At 45.0% G+C, this 18,171-nt stretch overlaps 1 protein-coding gene across 1 annotated transcript in view; it reads left to right on the top strand.

The window, feature by feature from the left end:
* Window positions 1–18,171, top strand: part of LOC134355962 (mitochondrial adenyl nucleotide antiporter SLC25A23-like) — a 45,820-nt gene that overhangs the window by 12,117 nt on the left and 15,532 nt on the right. Inside the window, exon 2 of the mRNA XM_063066519.1 lies at window positions 2,043–2,213. Coding sequence (XP_062922589.1) covers window positions 2,043–2,213 — 171 coding nt within the window. The remainder of the gene's footprint in view (window positions 1–2,042; window positions 2,214–18,171) is intronic.

Here is an 18,171-nt window from a genome sequence, read left to right as displayed (position 1 = left end):
TCAATTGTTTAATCCTTTCCTTCCTAAACCTGCTTCCCTTTATCTATGAGTGCAACTGAAAAGCTAGTGAGGTGTGGTTAGGTACAGTAGCTGTGGGTTTGAGATTGGACACTCCGATGTGATTTGAGGGTTTAGATAATATTCTGTCTGTTGTGTGATTGAATAGTGGGGTCGATGTAGATGGTGTGTATACTGAGCAGATTATGTGCTGGTGCCTGTGTGTGAGTGAGGGAGGTTGGCATATGCTAAGGAAAACTGTTCCCTTTTTTAAGTGCATGGTGTGTTGGAAAGGGAAGTTGGAGCTATTGGAGTGTGGCAGGGTTCTGTGGATTGTGTGAAAAGACGAGAGGGGTGTGTCTGAAAGGGAAGGTGAATTCTGCTTCACGTTGCAACAGGGATGGAGGGGTGTGGCAATCGAGGTGTGCTCGTGATGTTAGATAGAGGAGTGTGCGTGGAGAAATGGAGTGAGCGCAGAGTGGTATTTGTGGTCTGGTGGCTTCATAGGCCTGGGATATATGTGTGTCTGGGAGAGGGTTTGGCAATTGTACGGAAGTAGATGTACGTGGTGGGATTCGAGAGTTGGGTCTCTGAAGGACATTTAGATAATGAAGTTTATATAGTGCAATTGAATAGTGATGTTCTTATGAGATAGGGTAGGAAGTCACATGTGGCAATTATGATGGCATCTGTGGAGAGTGGCTTGACTGCGCAGCCAGCAGTTCAGTGAAAAACGGAGACAGAGAGCAGTTTGGAGCTCAGAGCTAAGATCAGGAAATGGGCTGAATGTAGGATTGATATAAATGAGTGGTTGAATGCCAGCATAGACTCAATGGGCTGAAAGGCCTGTTTCCACGATGGATCCCTCAATGATTATGACTCCATCTGGACTATGCCTATGTAACCCTGACTCAAGTACTGAGAACAAACTTTGATAGAAGAAATGAAAGGGCTGACTATTTTCTAAATGGAGAGAAATTACAACAATCTGAAGTGCAAAGGGACTTGGGAATCCTTGTGCAGGATTCCCTAAAGGTTAACTTGCAGGCTGAGTTGGTGGTGAGGAAGGCATTCATTTCAAGCAGACTAGAATATAAAAGCAAGGATGTAATGTTGAGACTTTATAAAGCCCTGGTAAGGCCTCACTTGGAGTATTGTGAGCAGTTTTGGGCCCCTTATCCAAGCAAGGATGTGCTGAAACTGGAGAGGGTTCAAAGGAGGTTTATGAAAATAATTCCAGGATTGAATGGCTTGTCATATGAAGAGCGTTTGATGGCTCCGGGCTTCAATTTGCTGGAATTCAGAAGAATGAGGGGTGACCTCACTGAAACCTATCGAATGGTGAAAGGCTTTGACAGAGTGGATGTGGAGAGAGTGGTTCCAATGGTGGGAGAGTCTAAGACCAGAGGACACAGCCTCAGAATAGAGGGCCGTGCTTTTAGAATGGAGATGAGGAGGAATATCCTTAGCCAGAGAGTGGTGAATATGTGGAATTCTTTGCCACAGGCAGCTCTATGTATAGATAAGGCAGAGGTTGATTGATTTTTGATTGGTGAGGGCATGAAGGGATACAGGGAGAAGGCAGGAGATTGGGGCTGAGAGGAAAATTGGATCAGCCATGATGAACTGGCAGTGGATACTTGATGGGTCAAATGGCCTGATTCTGCTTCTATATCTTATGATCTTAAAATGTGTAGCAAAGTGAAAGAGTAGAAGGAGAAGGAGTCACCAACACACACAAATTGTGGAGGAACTCAGCAGCCAAGGAAATGAATACACTGTTGACAATTTGGGCTGAGATCTTTCTCCAGCACTTTGTGTGCATAGATTTGGATTTCCAGCATCTGCAGAATCTCTCATGTTTATGCCATCGATAGTGATGGACTTCTAAGGGGTGCCATGCACCTTCTGCCGGATGTTAACAGGAAGAATTCACGGTCCCAGCCTGAAATCCGCACAAAACACAGAAGCCACTCAGCAGAGTTAAACTACAATGGAGGAAGAAAACGCATGTCTTCTTCTAACTTGTATCTTCTTGGTTCCAGCTTCAGTCTGACTACAAGTCGGGGCTGTTCAGCGAGAGCTTGCTTTCCAAGAATTCGTTACATGAAACACTTTTTGGAACGTGGTGGAAGCACTTGGCAGCCGGAGCGATGGCCGGAGCTGTGTCACGAACAGGGACCGCTCCTCTTGACCGGCTCAAGATCTTTGTACAGGTAACGTGAAAAGGGTGAAGGGAAACAAATTGGTTGTCTGGCGTACTGGAATGACTTACGGAGGTCTCCCAGTGCTAACTCTTCCATTTGGTGTTGACGGTCTTTTTTTTTAAAATGGGACCTTTTGGGTTTCTTTGTTTTGTGGCTGTCTGTAAGGTGACAAATCTCAGGTTTGTATAATGTACACAGACGCTGATAATACATGTTCTTTGATCTTTGAGCCTGCCCAATACAATCCTATCTCCTTATGGATTAAAATGCAGAGCAGGCCCTTCGGCCCACCATGTCCGTGCTGGCCATGATAGAGTCATACAGCATGGAAACAGACTTTTCAGCCCAACTTATTCATGCCAACCATGGTGCCCCACCAGGCTTGTCCTATTTGCCTGCATTTGGCCTGTACCCCTTGATATACCTCCTATCCATGTGCAACCCACTCGCTGGGGCTCTTATACAAACTCAGCTCGTTAACTAACTCTGCTAACAGCCACGTGACTCGGCAGTGAGAAGGGCACCTTTCATAAACAATATACGTCTAGGGTCGCTCTGATTTGGGGTTCAGCCAAACAGGAACTCCAAGAATTCTGATTTAAGGAACCTCGATTTGAGTGAATGCTGTGTAAATATTGCCCATACACAATTATTGGTTGGCAAGAAATAACAGATCGTGCACCGTATAAAATTATATAGAAAGTAGATTTACTAATTTCAGCTTTATCAAACAGATAATAGAAAAAAAAAGAGAAAAGATAAAAAAAGGGCCCATTACAATTAAACTAGTCCTCAGCTTTCTAGCGTAGTAGCACAAACTTTTGATCAGAGTTGTTTGTGACAAAATTAAACTTCTAACCATTATTCCTTGGTCAGCTTCTTGTTGTAAACAAGTAAAAAGTGAGGTCCTGTAGGCCCATTATTAACCAACCCAGGGCAGTTGGGTTACGTTCATTGGCCTGCATCAAACCAGACAGCTCTGGCTAGGTTATTTGCACCACTGTGATTGAGTTCAAGGAGCTTGCAGACTCGACTGGTTTTGTTGCTTAGCACATCAAACATGGTCACTGCTATAGTTGGGAGATTTGTGAATTCAGCGAGTCTGACACACATCATTAATTTTAGGTGGGACTGGGATCTCTGCCTCTGGAAGTTTTTAGACCATCTGTGTAAAGTCATGGTCACAGGTATAGTTGATCAATCAATATTCGAGATAATTTTCTTCTCAAAGATTCAGCCCTCACTGCATTATTTTTGGGTCTGTCGGATCTCTTTCCACAGTAGCTGTTTGACGATCTGTGTGAATTACTTTGTCCCAGCAAAGGTATCTGAAACACATCACATGCAGAGACTGCCAACTAGTAGCAGGGCAGTGTAACTATTAGAAAGCATTCAGAAGTTATAGGAGTCACAAGAATGACAGAAAGAACCAGAATTCAAAACTCAGACTGGTTTCTGCGGCGGTCAATTCTTTCATCTGCAATTCGATGGTAATATTCTTTTATTTCATAAAAATTTTATCTGTATTTGGATATAATTTATAGTTTATAAATCTTTTATAACTTCAGAATTTTAAGAATATATCAGAAATCCTCTGTGAGTTTTAAATATGTGTTAAGAACTATTTGTCCAAATTTAAATGTTTGTCATTAAAAAGATAAACTGTGTTTAGACTACTTTTTTTAGCTGGAAGTATCTTTTCCTTGGTAGGGGAGGGAGCCCAGCGTTCACGTGGTGGGTATTGGCAGCTAGACCTCACCCGTATCCGTGCAGAGAAGAGACAGGGAAGTATGCTAGTCTTTAAAGAGCAGGATGATTTATGATTTCATATAACCAGCCTATAGTGAAGGTACCCATAGATACCTGTATCAGGTGGGGCTTAAAATCTCCTTTTGAGTTCAGGGCTTTGTGGACAGTGAACCCAATACCATCACGGTGTTGGGCTGGACAGACAATACAAAAGAAGGGAAGTGTGAAGAAGTGAGCCAGATTGAAGTGTGAAAAAGTGAGCCAGATTGAAGGCGGGCAAAAATATCAAGTGCTGATACAAACAGAAATAAGATTATGAGAAGTTTGAGAACCCAGTACTGAGTCCTAGTGTCAGCTGGTGCAGATATGACCCAAGTGCGGAGAGAGAAAGAGGCCCTGAAGAGGTCAACAGTTCACTGACTTTAATGAGAACTGTTGCAGAATTTAAAGAAAAGAGAACAATAAGCACTAGGCCAACAGGGCTGTTAACTAAAGTTCTCAAACTGAAAGTTAATGCCGACACAATGGCTGATGCCAAAGCCTAAGTACTAAATGAATAGCATACCGCATCAATCAAGATGGTAGTCTTCCTTTCCCAGACAAGGATGAGGGTAAGCAAGAATGGTAAAAGTTGTTGTGCTTTTGGCCAAGTCTCAACAAGACTAGAGTGAAAAGGAGGGAGTTAAACACCACAGTAATGGAACACTAATTGGCTGGAACGAGCAAACTCAGAAGCGTGATTGATGAATCTGTTCCGCAGTTCACCTGCGTGGGTGTGTTGACCCCACAGCAGAGCCTGCGGTTGTGACACCTCGAAGAGGGCTGAGGTTAGAGGTGCAGGAAATAGATGAAATCAGATGACTGTATCTTTGAAAGAACCATCCAGGGAGACCCATTCCTCATCATTTCCCCCATGGTCACAACTGTCCTCCTCTTCAACTATTTCTCAGTGAAGTATCTTTGAGTTATTTTTCTTATGACAGTAATGGACAATTAAATCTGTTCCTATTGAATGCCAGCCTTTCCATAATTGAAAATAATTGATTCTAATTTAGTCTCCATTCACCATTTTAAATGCCTCTACCAAGCCTCTTGAGATTTGGACACAAATTGTTTCTAATTTCTGGGACCATGTGTAGCTTTGGTCAGATCCAAGGTGGTGAGATAATCGGTCTTTCCCCATCTCTCAGTTACCCAGTGCTCTGGTTTTAAGTTGTTGTATTTGATCTCTTGAAATTGCTGCTGAGCAGTTAATTCTCATGGGGCATGGGAACTAAATGGCGTGGCTAATCTACACACTTGGCTTCTTAACTTCCAAGCTAATCACAGTCCATTTGTCTTCAGTGATTCTGTAAAGTCTTCTATCGTCAGATAAATGAAAACTGGAAATCTGAAATTAAAAACAGTTCAGCAGGTCAGACAGCGGTTTGGAAAGAGCAACAGCTGACAGATGATACTGTTCACAGTGACCGTATTCCCCGCATATCTGAGCAGGCTTCCCTGCCGCAGGATGACGACTGACAGGGTTGCCTGCTCCATGTGTTGGACATCCACCAACACCCCGTTCTGTTTGGACGTGTGCAGCTCAACGTCCACCTGCAGCTTAAGGGCACAGAGAACTGATCTCAGCTGTCTGTCAATGGGCTTGACCCTGGAGTCGTGGGAACGTGGCCCCTGTGCCCAAGAGGGTCACTGTTCCGGTCAGTGGAGAGATGCTGGGGCCGCTCCAAGCTGGTGCTGACACAACACTATGGGTCTCTGCCAGGCCGAAATCCAGTCCTTGTCCATCTGTCCTCTACTTCTTCCACATATCCACCCCCAGCTTCTCACATCATTCCCCGTCCCCCACCTGCTCTCGCAGCAATCGCTGGCCAGCTTGCCCCCTTACCGCTCCCTCCCGTTTCTTTCTGCCCCCTCGTTTTCAATCCTGATGAAGGGCCTCTGCCCGAATCGTTGCTCATTCCTCTCCACTGCCTGCCCCGCTGAGTTCCTCCAGCATCTTGTGTTGCTCAAGACCTCCAGCATCTGCAGATCCCCCGCGTCTCTTGTCCGTCCCAAGCAGCAGGCTGTTATTACTGATGTGTCCCTGTACCTCACAGTTCCCCAGGGATTAGCGCAAACTCCTGGTGAACACTGACAGAACAGAATCAGAGTTTTCACGCGGAGCTGCACTGCACGCTTGCCCGTTCAGCGCCTTGGCAGATAGAATACAGTGTCGGGAAGTCTATGGTCTTGCACTTTGGCAGAAGAAGTAAAAGTGTTAACTATAATGGAGAGCAAATTCAAAAATCTGAGGTGCAAAGAGACTTGGAAGCCCTCGTGCAGGATTCCCTAAAGGTTAATTTGCAGGTTGAGTCACCGGAGAGGAAGACAAATGCAATGTTAGCATTCATTTCAGGAGGACTAGAATGTAATGTTGGGACTTTATGAGATACTGTTGAGGCCTCATTTGGAGTATTGGGAGCAGTTTTGGGCCCCTTATCTAAGAAGGGGGTGCGCTGACATTGAAGGGGGTTCAAAGGATATTCACAAAAATGATTCTGGGCTTGCCATACGAAGAGCCTGTACCCACTTGAATTCAGAAGAATGAGGGGGATCTCATTGAAACCTATTGAATGTTGAATGGAGTGGATGTGGAGAGGATGTTTCCTAAGGTGGGAGAGTCTAAGACCAAAGGGGACAGCCTCAGAATAAAGGTACACCTATTTAGAACCGAGATGTGGAGAAGCTTACTTAGCCAGAGAGGGGTGAATCTGTGGAATTTTTTGCCACAGGCAGCTGTGGGTATATTTAAGGCTGATGTTGATAGCTTATTGATCAGATAGGGCATGGAGAGTTACAGGGAGAAGGCAGGAGACTGGGACTGAGAGGAAAATCGATCAGCCTTGATGAAATGGCAAAGCAGACTCGATGGGCCAAATAGTGTAATTCTGCTCCTATTTATTAGGGTCTTAACTGGATGGGCTTTCATTATACACATTCTTTCTCTCACTCTCCTTTTTCTCCCTCTGTCCCTCTGAATATACCTCTTGCCCATCCTCTGGGTCACCCCACCCCCCCGTCTTTCTTCCCGGACCTCCTGTCCCATGATCCTCTCGTATCCCCTTTTGCCTATCACCTGTTCAGCTCTTGGCTCCATCCCTCCCCCTCCTGTCTTCTCCTATCATTTTGGATCTCCCCCTCCCCCTCCCACTTTCAAATCCCTTACTCACTCTTCCTTCAGTTAGTCCTGATGAAGGGTCTCGGCCTGAAACGTCGACTGCACCTCTTCCTAGAGATGCTGCCTGGCCTGCTGCGTTCACCAGCAACTTTGATGTGTGTTGCTTGAATTTCCAGCATCTGCAGAATTCCTGTTGTTTGGGCTTTCATTATAATTGTGAACCGGAGGGAGGGGGAGATGGATTAAAAGGATACGTGTCACAGGGCGATAGACACACCGGGAACTGGCGTTGGTGATCTGGTGTTCATTCCAACCCACACCGATCGGGATGCTTTCAGAATGAGACCGATTTAAACGCACCACTAGATGGCGGGCATGTTTTCATGTGTGATTGCCGAGGAGGTGGGGGCACGAGGTTGTGTTGGATCCTGGAGACCTCCGGATGCTGCGCATTTTCCTGTGCGAGCTTAGCATCAGTCAGTCGCATCACGTAACGCGTGTTGATTCAGTGACCGCTCCCGAGAGCGCACTGACATGCAGTGAAACTCAGTCTCAGGAAGCACGTCTGAGGTCCGGGTTCCACAGCGACCGGCCAGCAGAGGGCAGCACGACACCGCCGTTGGGCATTGCGAGCAGCAAGTCTGCAATAGCTCACCGTGGTCCCCGCAGATTCCTCTCCAGCAGATCACTCTCCTGAACAAACAGAGAGCAGACCCCTTTCCTTCAGGAGCAGGCAGATGGCACATGTGAATTCTGCAAGCGTGGATTCGTGGCACGCACACAGGGACACGGGCAGACAAGGTGCTGCTGGCAAAGTGTGTCTGGCGTTGACTGAGGCACAGAGTGTTAGAGCTGGGATGTCATTCTACAGTTACACAAAGCATTGGTTAGGCCACGTTTGGAGTATTATGCATAGCTCCCCACTCTAGGAAGGATGTGATTAAACTGGAGAGAGTAGAGAAAAGATTCAAAAGGAAGTTGCCTGGATTAGAGAGAGGGCTGAAGTCGTGGAGAGAGACTAAGTGGGCTGCGTCTGTTTTCTCTGAAGCAGTTTAAAGTAACACTTTAAACCAGTAAAGGAACTCTTTAAAACACTTTTAATAATGTTGTTGTTTATGTATTTATGCACATTTCTATTTTTTATTGAGATACAGTGCAGAATCAGCCCTTTAAACCAAACCATAGCACCCATCAATCCTCCCATTTAATCCAAACCTAATGACCAATTAACCCACCAACTGGTATGCCTTTGGACTGTGCGAGGAAACTGGAGCACCCGGAGGAAACCCACGCAGTCACAGGGAGACCCGGGAATTGAACCTTGGTCGCTGGTACTGTAAAGCGTTGTGCTAACCACTACGCTACCGTGCTTCCCACGGTATACCTGTACTTTAACCTCTAAGTTTATTTTATACAATTCTTTATTCTTAGAATTGTTGAATGATTTTCGTTGCATGTCAGGCCAGCACACCACAGCAAATCCCCAATACGTGACAATGTAAACAGTGAATAAAGGTGATCCCTGATCCTTGAAGAAGGTGTTTAAAATTACGAGATGCATGAGTAGGGTAGTTAGTCAGTGTCTGTCTCACTGGGTAGGGGTGCCTAAAAGTGGAGGATTAGGATTAATATGAGAGGGTGTTTGAAAGGAAACTAAGGGGTAAATGATGGGACAGGTTTGAGGAGCCTGGTGATCTACTCCTCCAACCAGCCCCTCCGATACAGCCTCCCGAGCGCCATCCTCTGCCGAGCACCTTCGACCAAGCCCTGGCCGCTGAAACAAGCAAAGCTGAGGATTCAGGGCCTTCTGCTCTGGAGATTCCGGTTATCACACAGTAGCAGTGGCAGCGAAGCGGGCATTTCAGAAGTTTTCCAGATGTTCCTCCGCGCTCTCACATCTGTCTCCATCAAATCAGGATTGTGCACGGTCCCCTACTTGATAGATAACAGATATCATCACCGGAGAGGCTGTGCGCGCTGCCGTCGCACCGCCATCTTCTCCTCCTCCTTGAGAGGGAGAAACTAGAGTCAGATGTATCAGTGTTAGATTGGAGTAAAGGGAATTACAGAGGCATGAGAGAGGAGCTGGCCAAAGCTGATTGGAAGGGGACGGTAGCAGGGATGATGGTAGAACAGCAATGGGCAGAGTCTCTGGGAGAATTTCAGATAACGCAGGATAGATACATCACAAAAAGGAAATAGTACTCTAAAGACAGGATGATGCAACTGTGGCTGACAAGAGAAGTGAAAAACAACATATAAGCAAAAGAGAGGGCAATTTCCTAGTTGCCTCCTGTTGGTTTTAACAGCTTCGGTATCCACCAATTTTTGCTCTATGATATGCCCTCTCTTTTGTGTATATGTTCTTTTGCTTCCCTTGTCGGCCATGGTTGCATCAAACTGGTTGAAATGTGAAGGTAAGGTAAGCAATAATATAAAAGAGAATACCAAAAGTTTTTTCCAGATGCATAAAGTGTAGAGAAGAGGTGAGAATAAGTATTGGGCCACTGGAAAATGATGCTACAGAGTAGTAATAGGGGACAAGGAAATGGCGGACCAACTGAATAAGTATTTTGCATCAGTCTTCACTATGGAAGACACTAACAGTATGGTGGAAGATTGAGAGTGTCAAAGGGCAGAACTGAGAGCAATTGCTATTACTAGAGAGAAGGTGCTTAGGAAGCTGGAAGGCCTGTAGGTAGGTAAGTCTGGAACCATGCCAGAATCTAGTGGTCCTGAAAGATCATTATTAATGCCTCCACAATCTCTTCAGCCACCTCTTTCAGAACCCTGGGGCATCGTCCATCTGATCCAGGTGACCTATCTACCTTCAGACCTTTCAGCTTCAGGGTGAAGAAGGAGGACTGGCTGAAATGGGTTTAGGAGACTGTTCTGAATGGCTAGAAACAAGGTGACTCAGGAAGGGAGCCTTGTTGGGTCTGGCTCCTGAGAATGAAGTGATCAGTTGAAAGATGTCCTCCAGCTTTTTCAGCCTGTCAATCCTAGTCAGAATTTACCACATTTTGATGAAATTCCCATTCATTCTTCCAAACATGGGGAGGCATAGAGATTGTTGCAGGAATGGTGTGCCTCAGGGGGCCAATGATCTGGGCTCTGTTCTGATCTCCAGGGGTGCTTGTACATTCTCCATGCTTTCTCAGGTACTCTGTTTTCCTCCATTTCAATACAAAATAATAATTGATCCAATGTCTCTTCACATAACAATCCCACAATGGCAGGAGTCAGTATGGTAAAACTTTGTTGCACTTCCTCTTGGCTAAGCATGGCTTTTTTAGATAAGAAGACCAAGAGTTCCAATATACCATCCCTGTGTCCAGTCTAATCGTCAAGTCATCACTGCCCATGTACAAACCACTTGCCTTCCCAGCTGCTTGATTCACCTCCTTGGTTGTTTTCAGTGACTGTTATGCAAGGTCATGTTTGTACATCAGCATTCACCGGTCTCACAATCGGCTGGCTGGTACAAACATGAGGCAAGAAAGAAGAAGATGGGCCAAATGCTGGTGAAAGGGACCAGCAGAGAAACAAGCCGTTTGGCATGGACTAGTTGGGCCAAAGAGACTGTTTCTCTGCTGTATGACTCTGTGCCTCAATCATCTCCCAGTCTGCTTTGGAGATGTTCCAATTGAAGTTTTTTAATGGCCACACCATTGCTCAACTTTCAACATCGCACCAAGTATGCCACCACAATGTTCCAGTGTCTCACCCTTCCAGCTGCCGTACACTTCCAGTAGTTTTATAATATCCTGTTTGGTTGCTGTATGTAACTTGCCTTTCTGACTTTGTTTTTGCCAAACCTATCTATATAGCCACAAAAACTGGTGTCTGCATTCTACTTGTAGACTGAGTCTAACTTAACAAGGAAGTATGATATCTTATGTATTTATATTTATTATGTTTATTTAGTATTATTGTTTTATTTATCTTATTGTGTTTTTCATGCTGCATCAGATCCTGAGTAACAACTATTTTGTTCTCCTTTACCCTTGTGTACTGGAAATTACATTAAACAATGTTAAAACTTGAAGCTTGAATTCACAGTTCTCCCCCTCCTGATGCACGAGGGTGGCTCCCTTCCACTCCTGCAGTACAGTCAACCTTATCTATTCCAACACAAGCAAGCCCCTTCTTGTACAAGATAACTAAATACTAGAATAGATCATGGAACCTGTTTATTGATGATTCCTGATCCATGAACGAGTTTATTGATGATCCATGAATCTGTCTATTGATAATTCATGAGTCTGTTTATTGATTATTCCCGATCCATGAACGAGTTTATTCCTGATTCATGAACACATGAGCACTACCTTGTCATTCATCTTTTGCACCATGTTGTAACAGGGTAATTATTTTCGTATTTTGCACTGTTCTGCTGCCACATAACGACAAATTCATGACAAATATCAGTGATAATAGACCTGATTCTGATAATGCCGCAGTACAGTATTGTATGACACTGCCTCACACTGTAATGCAACAGCAGTGATAAGACAACAATGCATTACAGCAATGCATTACTGCACAGTAGCATTACACTGTGTTATGATGTCACAACACTGCAGATAGCACATTCTTCCCTCAATGCAGTACTGCGTTGTGGCACTGCCTTAGCACACCACAACATTACAGCCGAGTACCATGGAACTGGACTACACTGTACTGTATTACAAAACTACAACACTGCATTGCATACAACAGCATAACTTTGAGTGTTGCACTGTGTAACAACACTACAACACCCCAGCATAGAATTGCATTGTCAACATTGCAGTGTTGTATCACAATATCAGGACCCTACTGTATAGCACTGTATTACAGTCCCAGACTACTAGTGCAGGTAGGAGTGGGGTGATAGAATGGACGAAAGGGTGAACAGTTAGGGAACAGTGACCACAACTCGTTAACTTTCAGGATAGCTATGATCCTAGCAGGGAGAGTTTTAAATTGGAGGAGGGCATTAGGTAGGAACTAAGAAAAGTCAATTGGGAACACCTTTTCTCTGGCAAGTCCACACCAGCTATGTGGAGGGTGTCTAAAGATTAATTGCACAGAGTACAGGAAAGGTATGTTCCTGTTAGAAGGAAGGACGGGGATGGAAAGAGAAGAGAACCTTGGATGTCTGGAGAGGTGATGAATTTAGTCAGGAAGAAAAAGGAAAAGTATGTAAAGCTTTGGAAGTTAGGATCAAACGAAGCACATGAGGAGTATAAAGAACTAAAGAAGGGAATTAGGAAAACCAGGAGGGGCCATGAAAAGTCCTTGGCAAGTAGGGTTAAGGTGAATCCCGAGGCATTCTGTACGTACACCAAGAGCAAGGGGATAACTAGGGAGAGGATGGGACCACTCAGGGTTAAAGTGCCGGACACTTTCTTGGAAGTGGAGAATGTGAGTGAGGTACTTTGCTTCAGTATTGCATGGGTTTCCTCCAGGTGCTCTGGTTTCTTCTCACATTCCAAAGACGATATACTAGAACATGCTGACATTGAGGAAGAGGAAGTGCTGCAACTTTTGCATCGATCAGGATCCCGTCCCCCCCGGGGCAGATGGAATATACCCCAGGATACTACAGGAAGTGAGGAAGGAGGTTGCTGGGCCTTTGGAGATGATATTTGCCTCCTCATTGGCTTCAGGAGTGGTTCCAGATGATTGGAGGATGGCAAATATTATTGCTTTGTTCAAAAAAAGAGAGTAGGGATAACTGGGAATTATAGAAATAGTGAGCCTTACTTCAGTGCTGGGAAAATTATTGGAAAAGATTCATAAAGGCAAGATCTGTGAGCATTTGGAGAAGCATTGTATGATTAGGGATAGTCAGCATGGCTTTGTGAGGGGCAGGTCATGTCTCACAAGCCTGAGTGAGTTCTTTGAGGATGTGACAAAGCACATGGATGAAGGCAGAACAATATGTTCCAGCATATCAGTTTGTTTTATGCTGTCCTCACAAAGATGCATCTCACTGGTGAATGCTGAAACAAACTATTCATTAAGGACCTCCCCTACCATAAGCACATGTTTCCTCTTCTATTCCTGATTGGTCCTATCCTCCTGTTCTTCGCGTGTGTGTAAAATGCCTTGGATGTAGGGTATATGTACAAACGTTTGTATTTTAGTAAGGCCTTTGATAAGATTCCCCATGGTAGGCTTGTTCAAAAAGTCAGGAGGCTTCAGACCCAGGGAAACCTGACAGAGTGGAACAGAATTGGCTTATCTATAGAAGGCAGGGAGCGGTAGTAGATGGAGACTATTTTGCCTGGAGATCGGTGACCAGTGGTGTTCTGCAGGGATCTGTTCTGGGTCCCCTGCTCTTTATGAATCTTATAAATGAATTGGATGGGGTGGGTTAGTAAGCTGCGGATGACACAAAGGCTGGTGGGGTGATAGACAGTGAAAAATGTTGTCGTAGCTTAAACGGGTCATTGACAGAATGCAGGGCTGGGCTGAGATGAGGCAGATGGAGTTCAACCCGGAGAAGCGTGAAGTGATCCACTTTGGAAGGTTGAATTTGAAGACACGATATAGAGTTAATGACATGATATTTGGCAGTGTGGAGGAGCAGAGGGATCTTGAGCCCACATCCACAGATCCCACAAAGATGCCGCTCAAGTTGATAGGGATGCTAAGAAGACTCATCTTATGTTCATTAGTCAGGGGGACTGAGCTCGGGAACTGTGATGTAAACTCTGGTTAGACCACACTTGGAACATAGTGTTCAGTCCTGTCACCTCCTCATGGGAAGGTGCAGAAGCTTCCAGAGAGGGTGCAGAGGAGATTTACCAGGTTGATAGGTGGATTAGCGAGCATGTCTTAAAAGGATGGGTTGAGTGAGCTTGGGCTTTTCTCTTTGGAACAAAGTAGGATGAGAGGTGACTTGATAGAGGTGTACACTATTATAAGAGGCAGAAATCAAGTGGATAGCCAGACATTTTACTTCCCAGAGCGGAAATGGCTAATACTGGGGTATAATTTTAAGATGATTGGAGGAGAGTACAGGGGGATGTCAGAGGTAATTTCTTTACTCAGAGAGAGGTGAGCGCATTGAATGCCTTGCCAGAGATATGGTGGGAGCAGCAGATATATTGGGGATATTTAAGTAACATAGGTACATGGAGGAGGGAACAATGGCAGGCTATGTAGGAGGGAAGATCTAGACTGATCTTAGAGTAGGTTAAAAGATCAACACATCATCATGGGTCAACGTGCCTAACCTGTGCTGAAGTGTGCTATGCTCTACGTTCTCACACATGGAGAGCCATGGAGTTATTCAAAGTGCCTTAACGATCCACACTAATCCAATTTAGTGTCATAGAGTACTAGAGCATGGCCCAACACATCCACACAGACCTTGGTGCCCACCAGGCTAGTCTCATCTGTCCCTATTGGGCCCATATCCCTCTGAACTCCTTCTATCCATGTAATATCCAAACGTTCTCTGAACGTTGTTCATCCTCTTCACCCTCTGTCCCTCATGTCTTAAAGAGGAGAAAGATTTAAAATCTTTCAACTTCTCACCTTAAACCTACGCCCTTCCCTTTGGAAAAAGACCTCTTGCCTTCAGTCACTCTGACAATACCCCTCCTGACTCTGTACACTTCTGCCAGGTCACCCGTCAGTCTTCTGAGTTCCAAAGTGTAGGTAAAGTCTGAACCTCTCCCTATAACTCAGGCCACAAGACATAAGAACAGAATGAGTCCATTTGGCCCATTGAGTCTGCATCTCCATTGCATTATGGCTGGTGCACTTGCTGTCTCAACCTCATTCTCCTGCCTTCTCTTCTTAACCTTTCATGCCCTGACTAATCAAGGACCTATCAAACTCCACCATAAGTATCCCCAACAACTTGAGCTCCACAGCCGCCTGTGTCAATGAATCCACAGATTCATTGCCCTGTGGCTATAGAAATTCTTCCTCATCTCCAGTCTAAATAATTGTCCATCTATTTTGAGGCTGTAACTTCTGATCCAAGGCTCCATCACTGTAGGAAACTCTCTCTCCACTCTACTCAATCTAGGCCTTTCAAAATTTAAAAGGTTTCGATGAGATCCCCATCATGCTTCTAAATTGCAGCGAGTAAAGGCCGAGAGCCATCTACTGCTCCTCATATAAGCCTTTTATGGTTCAATGGTGCAGTGTTTCCATTTAATATCAGAGAATGTATACAGTATACAACCTGAAATTCTTACTCTTCACAGACACCCATGAAAACAGAATAAAACCCCAAAGAATGAATGACAGAAAAAATTTTGGAACCCTAAAGCTCCCTCCCACTCCTACACACAAGCAGCAGTAAAGCGTCAACCGTCCCCTCACCTGCCTCAGCAAAAGCATCAGACCCTCACCACCCCTGATGCAGGCAATAGAAAAGCCTCCACAGAGACCGGGATCTAGCATGCATAAAAAAAGACACTGTTCATCCCAGCATTTCGACATGCCACGGGTTCCCTGTCTCACTAAAGAGATATCGCTGCTACCACCGCGAGAGGGGAGACCAACATTCCTCTGCTCCGATGTTGCAGTCTGCAGTGTCGCTTAGAGTTTACCCCCTACTCAACAACTGGCAGAAAACTCAAACTCACCATCGAGACAGAGAGAGAGAGCAGAGGCCTCTGACAGCTGGACTGGCTGTCTTGATGTTCCAATTTCCTATGCCAGTTCAGTTGGCGACATCAAGAAGGAATCAGGTTGTCCGCAGGGCTGCAGGAGCACATTTTCCAGGCTGCCCCTGGGGACACTCAAAGTGCTAGGCCGCTGAGGGAACCCTCCGGTGTGAATGACTGCAGCTGTAAATCACAGACTCCATCAGGACCCCAGCCACCTTGAAAAGGACAAGAAAAGAGACATTGAAGAAAATAATTGAAACTGTTTCGCAGATGAACTTGGTGAAGCCACCCCCGGAGCCATCTGATTCCGGGAACCATTCTTGTGAACCTCCTCTGAACCCTCCCCAGTGTCAGCATGTCCTTTCTTAGAAAAGCACCCAACACTGCTCACAATATTTAAGTGAGGCCTCACTAGTGCCTTATAAATGCTCAACATTACATCCTTGCTTTTATATTCTAGTCCTCTCAAAATGAATGCTAATATTGCATTTGCCTTCCTCACCACTGACTCAACCTGCAAGTTAACTTTTAGGGAATCCTGTACGACGACTCCCAAGCCCCTTTGCACCTCAGATTCTTGAATTTTCTCCCCATTTAGAAAATAGTTTATGCTTTTGTTCCACCAAAGTACATGACCATACACTTTCCGATATTCTATTCCATCTGCAATTTTTTTGCCCATTTTCCTCACCTGTCCTTCTGCAGTCTCCCTGCTTCCTCAACACAACCTGCTCCTCCACCTATCCTCGTATCGTCTGCAAACCTGGCCACAAAGCCATCAATTCTGTATCTAAATCATCGGAATATAATGTGAAAAGAAGTGTTCCCAACACTGAACCTGCAGAACACCACTAATATTCCAGCTAGAATAAGCCCCGTTTATTCCCACTCTTTACCTCCGGCCAATCAGCCAATCTTCTCTCCATGCTAGTATCTTTCCTATAATACCAAGAGCTCTTATCTTGATAAGCAGCCATATGTACAGCACCTCGTCAAAGGCCTTCTGAAAATTCAAGTACACAACATTTGCCAATTCTCCTTTGTTTATCCTGCTTGTTATTTCCTCATCGAATTCAGGCAAGATTTTCTCTTAAGGAAACCATGCTAACTTCAGCCTATTTTATCATGTACCATCAAGTACCTTGAGACCTCATCCTTAACAATCGGCTCCAACAACTTCCCAACCACTGAGGTTAGGCTAACTGGCCTACGATTTCCTTTCGCAAACACGAAGAATTCTGCAGATGCTGGAAATTCAAGCAACGCACATCAAAGTTGCTGGTGAACGCAGCAGGCCAGGGAGCATCTCTAGGAAGAGGTACAGTCGACGTATCAGGCCTAATGTTAGCCCTGACGAAGGGTCTCGGCCTGAAATGTTGACTGTACCTCTTCCTAGAGGTGCTGCCTGGCCTGCTGCGTTCACCAGCAACTTTGATATGTGTTGCTACGATTTCCTTTCTTCCACTTTCCTCCCTTCTTGAAGAGTGGAGTGACATTTGCAACTCTCCAGTCCTCTGGAACCATGCCAGAATCTAAAGATTCTTGAAGGATCATTACTAATGCCTCTACAAACTCTTCGGCCACCTCTCTCAGAACCCTGGAGTGACCATCTGGTTCAGGCGACTTATCTACCTTCAGACCTTACAACATTCCAACACCTTCTCCCTGGTAATAGCAACTGTACTCTCTTCTGCCCTCTGACTCTCTTGAACTTTTGGCCTACTGTTAGTGTCTTCCAGAGCGAAGACTGACGCAAAATACTTACTCAGTTCATCTGCCATGTCCTTGTCCCGCATTACTACCTCTCCAGCATCATTGTCCAGTGGTCCAATATCCACTCTCACCTCTCTTCTACTCTTTTTATATCTGAAAGAATGTTTGGTTTCTTCTTTGATATCATTGGGTAGCTTATCTTCATATTTCATCTTTCCTTTTGGCTTTTTTAGTTGCCTTCTGTTAGTTTTAAAAGCTTCCCAATCCTCTAACTTCCCACTAATTTTTGCTCTGTTATGTGCCCTCTGGTTTGCTTTTATGTTGTCTTAGACCCTGTCCTGCCTTTAGAATATTTCTTCTTAGTGATGTATCAATCCTGCACTTTCCCAATTGCTCCCAAAACTCCAGCCATCATCCCTGGTAATGTCCCCTTCCAATAAACTCTGGCCAGCTCCTCTCTCATGCCTCTGCAATTCCCTTTACTCCACTATAATACTGACACATTTGACTGTAGTTTCTCTCACTGATATGATCTTTAGCCAAAAAAAAGACCCTCCTCCTTTCAACAGCACCATCTGTGAAGTTACCGTCAAAAACACTCACCAACACCTCGCTCCTCAAGAAGCTAAATAAATTCGGCATGTCCCTGGCGACCCTGACCAATTTTTATCAGTGCACCATAGGAAGTGTTCTATCTGGAAGCATAATGGCTTGCTATAACAAC

This window comes from Mobula hypostoma, chromosome 13 (genome assembly GCF_963921235.1).
Source record: "Mobula hypostoma chromosome 13, sMobHyp1.1, whole genome shotgun sequence".
In the NCBI taxonomy this organism is placed as follows: Eukaryota; Metazoa; Chordata; class Chondrichthyes; order Myliobatiformes; family Myliobatidae; genus Mobula; species Mobula hypostoma.
Note: the sequence above shows the minus strand (reverse complement) of the source record. Positions and strands in the feature narration are given on the sequence as shown.